Genomic DNA, 9,877 nt, shown 5'->3' on the forward strand with positions numbered 1-9,877 from the left:
AACAACACACCAGGCTCAGCCCTGAGGACAATAGCTTACAAAATGTAACGACACAACTGGCCAAGATACCAAATCCTTGGGGCATCTAATGTAGAGTGTATAAGAATACTGTCCCAGGTAGGCAGAAGGTGAGGTAGGTGCCTGGTAGCTGTGTGTTCCTGAGCTTGGCACGAGGGCAAGAAGGGATGGACCCTCCAATCACATACTATAGAGCAGATCCTAGGGGCTGCTTTCCTCCACTTGAGAAAAATACTGCAAACAAATAAGGCCACAGCAGCCAGGAGCCTTGGGAATAGAGGGTGAGCCGGGAGTCGGGCACTGAATAATGTTTTCCTTCAGCCCCAGACGCCTGCAAGACAGGCAGGTTTTCCCTCACCTCCAACCCACAGAGGAGATACTGGGGTTAAATATACAGGCTCCCTCCAAGGGACTAGCGATCCTCAGACTGGCATTGGCAGTGGGAGCCCTTTAGCTCTAGGGAGTGCAGAGAACACCCTCAGGTCCTTTCATAAGGCAAAAGATTGGCTTCTTTTTCTAATCAGGTTCCTGGGAGAGACCCAGTACCCCAAGCAGTGGATTACAGTGTCTGCAACCCTGAACTAGTTTGATACAGGAGTGATACTTGCAGGCTGGGGTTTCCATCATTAAGTGGGGGGATAATAGCGAGTGCGACACCAGAACATCCAAAGAAAAGGCCTTCCAAGCCGGAAACGAAACCCAGAAGCTAAACAGGGCAGGGAGCCTGGGATGCTACACTGACAAAAACCGTCGCTGTTCCCGAGGCCAAGGTGAGCCTCTTGACCCAGGAAAGCCTTTTCCCCGGGCAAAGACTTCCTAGGAAACGAATGTGATGGGAAGAGCCTGGCGGAGTCACTTACGGAGAAATGCTTTAAAAACCAGCCCAGTACTCAGAAAGCTTTTTGTCAAGCTTGGATGCTCTCTCCTGCCTCAGAGGGTTCCCCTACCTGGGGTTGGGCTGGGGTGGGGTGGGAGGATGGGGTAGGGAACAAGACCAAGGCACCCCCAGTGTTCTCAGCAGAGCGAGAGAGGTTGTAGGATCCGAGGCTTTGGACGCCTGGGCAGGCTCCTTACAAGCGGGTGGAAGAGCGCCGGGCAGGAGCCCCGCAACCCGAGAGCACAAAGGCTCCCGCGCGTTCACCTAATGCTCCCCAGACCCCTACACAAGCTGCTCTACAAGCCATCAGACTCCATTGTGTGACAGATTTTTGGACTCTCCCACCGACCCTTTTCACTTCCGGAGCCTCCTCCAGGAATCCGCCACCTCAAGACAGAAACCTTTTCCAGACAAGCAATCGGGGCGAGTGAGCGACAGCCCGCAAGAAAGGGGAGTTACATAATTCGATTTCCCCAAACTGCCAAGAAAAACAGCATATATTGGGGAGGGAGGTCGTCAATTTCTTTCCCTCACAGTTTCTCCCGGGGAAGATACGGAGCGGTGTTCGCGATTTTGTGGAGACCGAGCGTTTTCCCGGTTTCTAACCCGGTTTTCTATTGAAAAGAGTGCCGAGGTCTTGGGTTTTTCCTCCCCCTCCTTTGAAGGAGTCCCCGAAATCCACATAAGGATGGGGCAGGGGGGAAGGAGAGTTTTCAGGGTCCAAACAAAAACATTTCAGTTCCAGGGCCCGCATTTTCTTTGCTCTGCCAGGCCTGTGAGTGGATTTTATCAATTGTCCTCTATGTGCCCAATAGTCAACTAATCACCCCTGTGGTGCGTAAAACAACTTCGCGCTCCTGGGTGCCTGCAATCGTTGGGAGCAAACCGAAAGGAAGAAGACACACCAAGAACCACAGCACCTCTTTAAAAGGACCTACTCTGCCATTCTGCTCAGGCTGGTGAGCCATGCTTTTTATGAAAAGTTCTTTTTATAAAAGTGTGTGTGTGTGCGTGCGTGTGTGTGTGTGTGTGTGTGTGTGTGTGCTGCAAATTTCCCAGTCCTGAGGAGACGCACACTCAAAATCAAGAAAGCACGTCTCTGAACCCGTTTGCCTTAATTCCCGTCTGAAAAGCATTTGTGCACACATGATATAAATATGTATCTGGGGTTCTCAAAGGGGAAAAATCATGAATAAAAAATATTTTTTTTATTGTGTAAAAGAACATTGTTTCCGTGTGAGTTCTTGTGGGCCTGGTTGATCTCCTGCTCCCTGCAAATGCTGCCAGGAGACCCTGGGGATTTGTCCCAAAGATTGTCTTGATAACCACTACTCCGCCCAAGCACACCAGGAGGCCTGCCTATAGTAGATACTTAATTGTCGTTATTGTTAGGAAGGAGTAATGGGGGGGGGGGAAGGGGGAGAGGAGAGGATGAGGCTGACCATCCTTTTCCTGGGAAGCTCAGGGGACTAAATTCCTTCCAAGCACCTGGAGTTTGCACCTCGAGTAAAAGCCAGCTCTACTGGGCTGTTTTTCTTTTCTTTCAAAAACAAATATCAGTGGGACAAAGCAGCTGCAAATGTTTAATTGTTTTGTAAACTAGGGAGGCTGGTCACTCACCTAGCTCCTATTACTATTTTAGAGCCGAGCCAGAAGGACCTGGGAGGTGTCTTTGCTCTGTTCCATTAAAGACCCCAGCAGCAACTATGTACAAAAGGTTGCAAAGACTTTACACTGTTAATTTAAAAAAAAAAAAAAAACTCCAAACTTTCGGAGGCTCATTTCTACTTTCCCCGGCCTCTTAGAAGACCCAGCTGCCGAGGTTAGTGGCTAAGTCGGGTGTAAGGGGTACTGCTGGTGCCTAGTCTCGAGTACTTCCCAGAGAGGGGCTGCCTGAGTCACCCCAAGTCCCCAACCATTGCTACCTTGTTTTGTTCATCTTGCTGTATGCACAGCTCTGGGCAAACTTGCCTGGTGGCATTTTCCCCAGAAACTAGAGTTCCATGGCACAGACACAGGGATGGACATCAATGATGTGCCTAAACCTGGGGAACACCGTGTTATAGGACCAACAAAAGAAGAATCTTCGAAGCCCACCCCAAATCTTGCCCATAGAAAGCCCCACCCTATCCCAGCCACCAAAAGAGCATGGTGCAAAAAGCAATCCCTGAGCGATTCCCAGTTCCTGGGGACACTAAAGCAGCCAGCCACCAAGGCCCTCTCTGCAGGGCTCTGGCCTGCAGCCTCAGTTGCCAGACCCCAGTCAAAGAGTTCAGCTGCCGGCTTTCAAGCCGGACCCTGGATTTGGAAGCAATACTTTGGCTGCACTCACAGCTCGGCTCACATAGCCCTGCTTTTTTCTCCAAGGGCTTTGGCACTCAGAGACCTCTCCAGCCCAAAGCACCTGAGTAGCCCCGTCCAAGAAGCCTTTCAGGGCACCACTTAGAACTTCCCACAGGCTCACGCTTGTCTCTGCAACTCCATTCCCAAGTTCCCCACACCCTTCTTCCCACTGAGGCGCCTCATGGCACACATCCCTACCCCCAACACACATCCATTGCACTTCCAGGTAGATAACCCCGGCAGGTCATAAAGAAAACTCTGCATCTTCCTCCACCTCTCCCCAGCCTCCAGCCATCCAAGTCCACAGTGCCACCCGCTTAGCATAGAAGCCAGCAGGTAAGGCTCAAACCACATCTGTAGCATCAACCCTTTCCCAGCACGCTGCAAGAAAGGCGGCTGTCTGGGGAGGACTGACTCCTTCAGTCAGCCACTCCAACTAAGATCCCTAGGCTGCAGCTTCCTAGACAGATTGATTCTCCAGCTGAGAAAAAATTGTAAGGACAAATTTCCCGTATGGAACGGTTTAGGAAGAAGGACACCAATCTCTCTTTACCAGAGAATAAAAGTGCGGCAAGGAGCCAGGCAGCGTGGGGATCTCCCGCCTGTACCGCAGCCAGGGCTCAGCACCCACCTCCCTGCTCCTGGAATCCCAGATGCTCTTGAACTGGGGCAACACAGTCAGGCTTGGCTCTCTAAAGCAATGCCTTTCTTGGGAAATAAATTCTTGGTCCCCACTTCAGGCCTTAGAGGGGCCAAGCCCTCTCTCCCAGGACAAGCATCGTATCCACCAGTCCGCCCAGGGCTTTGTCTTGTACCCCAATTCAGTCACTCTGCGCAGGTTTCCGGGACAACAGATGGCACCTAGGGGCACCCCACCACTGTCTGCTGGAATGAGATGATTCGCCCCAGCCCGGAGACACGCAGCCCTTTGAGCCCTCGGTGCTGCCGGGCCCAGTGGAGCGCAGAGCCGGCCGCAGGGCGGCGCGGGCCCTTCCCGGCAGGGACCGGCCGGGCTGGAGTGCTGGTCCGTGGCGGGGAAAGAGAGGAGGGCGAGAGGCGCTTACTGTTGGTAGTCTTGTTTGCAGTACAGTTTCCGATCCCGGAAGTAGCAGCTGGTGGTGAGGGCTTGCTGACATGCCGCGCACTGCAAACACTCCTCGTGCCAGGACGACTCGTTGACTCGCATCAGGAAGCGGTCGGAGATGGGCCGCTGGCAGCCCTCGCAGACGGCGGGATGCGGGCAGTCGGAGCCTGCAGCGCACAGGGCGAGAGCCGGGCCGTCAGCGCCGCCTGGCCCAGCCCCGGAGCGCCACCCGTCGCCTGAGGACCCCAGCCGGCGCGCCAAATACCCGGCAGCCCTAGACAGCACGTTCCTTTCCGTAAGCCGGGGCGCCGAGAGGCCGAGGGCCTGCAGCCTTGGCTGGGTGCTGCGCTCTCCCCGCTTGCGGAGATCCAGCGTATGGTGTTATTACCAACGAGAAGGAGCTCCGCGCGGGGTGGCCGGCTGGAACCCAACCAGCGAGGTGAGGCCAGGACACTCGCTGGCTGACACGCCCCACGATGCTGATGGAACCTTCTGCCCTAAGACCCGCGGTTTGGATAGACCCGGGGATATTTTTCTCTTCTAGAAGTTCCCCTTCCCCCAAGTGACCTGGCATCTCTCCCGGGCTCTAAGGAGACAACTTGGTTCTCCAGCATCTCCGCCAACCCCTTCCCACTCCAGCCCGGTCCAGTGTAGCAGTACTAGAACCCAGACCGGGAGAGGATGGTGTGAGTGACGGCGGAGGCTGTTCAGTGCCCTGTCTAGGTGACGTCCCTGAACGCTGTCCCCTCAGGGAGCTGTCTAGGTGTGCTTGTTGCCCCTCTGCTGGTCATTCCAGGGGTCCGGACCCCATCCCCACGTCCTGAAAACCTATTTTCTTTATTCTTTGGCCCTCACGCCGGTGTCCACAGCGGCACCACGGACAGCCCTACTCCCTGACCTGGACTATTCGGGCATTGCGACCCAGCACTCACCCAGCAGCACACCCAGGGTGGCGGGCCCGGGGCGTAGGGCGTGCTCCTCCATCTTGATGCCGTCCAACATCTTGGCGCAGTCCGTCTGCCCGCGAGGGAAGCACCTCTCCAGCGACTCGGGACCTGTTGCTATATCCATGGGACGCCGGGCGCGCTGCGGACCCCGCCGGCTGGGCCGCTCGCCCTCCGGTCCGTCCGCCCGCTCCGCTGCAGCGGGGGAGGCGCGGCGCCCGCGGGGTCGGGGCCGCCCGCTGCCCCGGGGCGAGCGTGGAGCGGCGGCGCGCTGGCCCCGGGCCCCGGCGTCGTGCGGGAGGGCCCGGGCGGCTGGCAGCCCCGCGCGCCGCGCTCTCCCGGCTACTCGCAGCCACGCGCACCCGCTGCTCGCCTGTCACCTGCTTGTCAGCCCCGGGTCCCGGCTGCGGCGGCGGGCGGCACGCGGAGCCGCCGGGAGGAGGAGGAGGCGGCGGCGGCGGCGGCGGGCGGGGGAGGGGGCGGGGGTGCAGGGGCGGCCCCGCGGGCTGGGGGGGCGCGGGCGACGCAGCAGGGTCCCGGGCGGGGCGCAGCGGGCCGCGGGGCTCCAGGAGCGCTCCCCGCACTACTCCAGTGCCATGGTGCGCCGGAGGAGCCGCTCGGTTTAGAGCTGAGGCTGGCGGCGGAGGGATACTCCGGCCCGGAGCCGCCTCACCCCTCCTCAAACTTCCTGACATTTGAACTCATTGGTGCGCCTCGTATCACTGCGCCGGGATGAGCCGGCTGCTCCACGTCAAATAGTGCCGTCGCCTCCCCCCTCCCTGCGGGAGGGCTCCCTGAGCCCCCGGCCTGCACCCCGTGCCGCGCCCTGAACCCGGCCAGCCATCCTGCCCACCCTTGGCAGAAGTTTGGATAACCATCGGAGCAAATCCTGTTCCCCACCCCTCTTGAAAAATTGATTTGGGAGTTGGGGAAACCATCAGGCTTTCTTTTTTTTTCTTTCCTGCCTTTTTTATTATTAATATTTTGTTTTTTTTTTAAGCTCCAGCGCTCAGAGGAGTGGCCCCGAGTGAGGCCAGATTGTGCGGACGGCGGGGAACGCAGCGGCTTCTCCAGGGGACAGCTCCAGGAGGGAGCGGTTGCCCCAAACCCGGACTTGTAAGCCAAGGTAGGTCGCAGGGTCTGAGTTGGTGTCCCATCGGGAGGCGGGGCCTGCACCGGGCAGCCGGGTGCGCAGAGAGGGCTCAGAGGGCTCCTAGTGTGGAGGGATGAGGAATATCATATGTGAGCAAGGACCGCTGGCCCCGAACTCGCCAGAAAGAGCCCCAACCGGGGGGGGGGGGACCGGGGTTGCAAGGGATGTAGTTTGAGTGAGAGGTCCCGAAAAGTACAGGCCTGTCATGAAGCGTGAGCTGAAGGGCTCCCAGATCCAGAATGGGAAACATTGGGTGAACGAGGACGGTCAGGCCCGGGTTGAAACCAAGACAGTGTTAAGAGGGTCAACAGGGCTCGGAAAAGGATCTAGTTCCTGGGCAGGGTCAGTGGGTGAAGGCTGGGCCTCCCAGGGTTTGGAGTACGAGAGGTAGGTAAGAAATGATGGCCCCCAAGATCTAGGTAGGGGTGGAGGCCTGGAACGGCGCGGGTACGGTCGTTCTAAGGAATTCCGTGTGACCTCTGAAATCGGTGCCTTTTCATTGTGGTTAAGGGGCCTGGCTGGGGTTAGAGACTGAGCGCTGGCCAGCCTGGGCAAAGTGGGCCTCGACAGCGGGCAACGCAAGGCCCGCGGAAGCAGCTGGCGAGTCCTGGGTGCATCCGGCCAGACGCCACCGAGGAAACTAGAAGACATCGCGTCGGGACACAGGGTACCTTCGGCCCCACTACTCCCGCGCGAGTTTCATCGTGGAATAGCAGGAGGGATGGTGAGGTCCCAGGGCCGGAGCTAGCTGCCCCCTTGAGTCGCTGCTGGCTGGCTCTGGCCCCTCGGGCTGTGGAGCAGCGGCGCGGAGCCGGGCGGGGATGGAGGGCTCGGAGGGCGGGTCCCCTGACCCCGCTGGAGGCGAGAGGGCGGATCGGATTTGGAACCTGCGGGAGGCTTGGTCAGAAGTGGCCCCCTGTGCTTCGGGGGGGCCCCCGGAGGGGCCCGGCTTTGTGGAGGATTAGCGGTCACCGCCCCACCCCAGTACCTGCGTGTGTGTCGGTGGGTATCCGAGTGTGTCTGTGCGTGTCGGCGCTCCCGGCTCAGAGGCTATTGAGTTCGTGTGCACCCGTGTTCCTGTGCACATACATTTTGTGTTTGTGTGTCCTTGCGACTTTCCAGGCAGTGAATGTCTGTGTGTTGCACGCACGTCTGCGGACTCTTCTCGTGCTTCTATGTCATGTTTTTGCACGTCTTTGTGTGTGTCCTCGTGTCTGTCACAGTGAAGATGTCTACGCCTTTGTACGCGCCTCGGCCCCTGTAGCGCGTCTGGTAGATTTTTCTCTATAAGTGTGTCTCCGAGTTACCTTTGTGTTTCTGTTTGCCCCCGAGCTCCTGAATTGTTCCGTGTCGCCCGGAGGTTTTTGTGTTTGTGGCTTTGTGCTCAGAGCATTTCTCCGCGCCTTTGTGTTTCTGTATCCGGGAGCATGGGTATGTGGATGTAGAGTTTTCTTCACCCACCCTTCGTCCACTTGTCTTTACCCAGTGTGGGAAATCTAAGGCCTTGAGCCTTGAGTTTGGGCAGAGGCCTGGGCCTGGACCGCCTTCTCTGGGTATCTGGGCCCCGGCGCGTCGCTGCGGGAAGAAGCCGAGCGGGTAAGGCTGGGGCGTGCAGAGCGGGGAGGCGCCGAACCGCGCGCCCAGGCAGCCGGCCGACCGGGTGCACTCCGCCCTCTGCTGGCCATAGTGTGCCCCTGCAACCACTGCTGGGCACGGAAAGCCCTGGTTCCAGGCCCGGACCTTCGCCATCTCCTTCAGACTGAATCTAAGGATCTTCTCCGTCTCAAGCCCTAAAGACGCACCTCGGACTCTAAGCAATCCGCGCAGTGTTCCACCCCCATCCCATCACCGTCCCATTTCTCCCACGCTCCCTGTGCCTGGCCATTTCTACTCCATCCCTCTCCGTTTCTCTTTGGCTGGATGAAGGCCCCCGTGGTTCGGCCTCTGAGGCTTCCTTGATCCTCTGGCTGGTGACCAAGACCCGGTTTGGATCTTTGGCTGTGTTTCTGCGCGTTCTGCAGTGCTTGAAGCCAGGTCCCAGCGCCAAGGGCACACCTGTAGCCCACCATTTGATGCATGGCTGGTGTGTTTTCCAAGGTGCAGAGTTTTTGGGGTCTCTCCCTGCGCCCCTGTTCAAGCCGCAGCTTCCCCCCTCCCCGTTACCCGTCCCACTAGGGTCAGGCTGCTGGAACCGTCTGCAACTGAGTCCAGCGCTCCCTTGGTGAACAGTGAAACTAGGATTGTCTCTAGACTGATTGAGGATGCTCGGTTCACAACCTTGATCCCTTTGCACGCCTGTCTCTGTTCATTCTCTTCGACCTGCAGGCCTTGGTCCTTGTTCTTTGTCCTAACTTTCTCAACCTGAGTCGACTATCCCGTCTTCACATCGCCCCGCATAGTTGTTCATGTGTCTCCGAAGCATCCTTAGAGGTCTTGGTCTCCCTCCCATCCTTTGCCTCTGAGGAAGAATAATACGACTGGACAGGACACCGGCCTAGGCCTGAAACTCACTTCCTTCCCGGCCTCAAGTTCCTGGCTCCTCTTGTCTCTTCTGTACAAGCTGATGTCCATCCCCAGCTGTGAGACTCACAACGCTGGCTGGTGACGGATCACTCCAGCGCACGCCGTCCAACGCGGGATGCTTGCGGCCTCCGACGTCTGCTGCAGAATCCGCTCGGGATTGTTTCCACCTGAGCAAAGACGGAGAAGGCGGACTGCCGGCACAGCTGGAATCGGAAAAAAAAAAACAAAACAGGGAGAGACCCGGGCTCTTCTTATCCCAGAGATATGCAGCTCCTGAGCCCTAACTTGGTTTCTGACTCTTTTCCTTTAGGACCTTGCAACCTCACTCGGCAGCGACCCGACCGTCTCGTGCGGGCGTATGAGCGGGGTTGGGGGGCGGTGGGAGGGGGTAGGGCTACACCAGCGATAACTCAACCGTTTGGTGCTTCTGACCAGAGTCGAGGAGAGAGAGGGGACCCTCCCTCCAGGTTTAGAACCACAGGCTGGAATATCAGGTCCTAGCAGGAGGAGGACCAGACACAGCCTTGGAGCAAGAAGGAAAATACCAGAAACATCCAATACCGGCCTTCCTGCTTTGCCTCAAGAGCCGAGGCCATGGAGCACTGAAATCACGGAGCATCGAGGCCAGGGAGAACCTAGGCCCACCCCATGCTGTCCTAGGCTAATGGAGCCTTAAGATCTATGAGGCTCCGCCGCCGCACAGAATTAAAGCTGTTCCAAGCCATGGGCCAAGTCGGGAGCTGCTCCCCAGGAAACTAAGTGTAGCCCAGGTCCTCGATGATGAAGAACCCGAAGACCACAGAAATGGAGCAAGGGTACGCCCAAGGCTCAGCAGAGGTCGATCGATCGTTGGTAATCCTACTCCCGAGCATCCAGGTACCCTTCCAAGCATCCTAACTGGTCTTCATCCCAACACGACAGTCAAAGCATTGGAT

At 57.8% G+C, this 9,877-nt stretch overlaps 1 protein-coding gene and 1 long non-coding RNA gene across 3 annotated transcripts in view; one reads left to right on the plus strand and one right to left on the minus strand.

Moving 5' to 3' along the window:
• The window catches only part of Lmx1b (LIM homeobox transcription factor 1 beta), an 81,993-nt gene extending 76,532 nt beyond the window's left edge, over positions 1-5,461 (minus strand). The window contains exons 1-2 of one of the 2 annotated variants that reach the window (XM_087646467.1): positions 5,255-5,457; positions 4,303-4,489 (exon numbers count right to left, since the gene is read on the minus strand). In XM_087646467.1, coding sequence (XP_087502593.1) covers positions 4,303-4,489; positions 5,255-5,393 — 326 coding nt within the window. In that variant the 5' untranslated portion in view covers positions 5,394-5,457. 2 annotated transcript variants of the gene reach the window in all.
• Positions 5,462-5,825: 364 nt separating this feature from the next.
• Positions 5,826-9,877, plus strand: part of LOC148006414 (uncharacterized) — a 5,439-nt gene continuing 1,387 nt past the window's right edge. The window contains exons 1-2 of the long non-coding RNA XR_015683485.1: positions 5,826-6,392; positions 6,930-9,877. The exon at positions 6,930-9,877 is cut by the window's right edge and continues 1,387 nt beyond it. This is a non-coding gene — a long non-coding RNA (uncharacterized LOC148006414). The remainder of the gene's footprint in view (positions 6,393-6,929) is intronic.

The sequence above is a fragment of the Rattus norvegicus genome, chromosome 3 (genome assembly GCF_021556685.1).
Source record: "Rattus norvegicus strain SHRSP/BbbUtx chromosome 3, alternate assembly SHRSP_T2T, whole genome shotgun sequence".
Taxonomy (NCBI): Eukaryota; Metazoa; Chordata; class Mammalia; order Rodentia; family Muridae; genus Rattus; species Rattus norvegicus.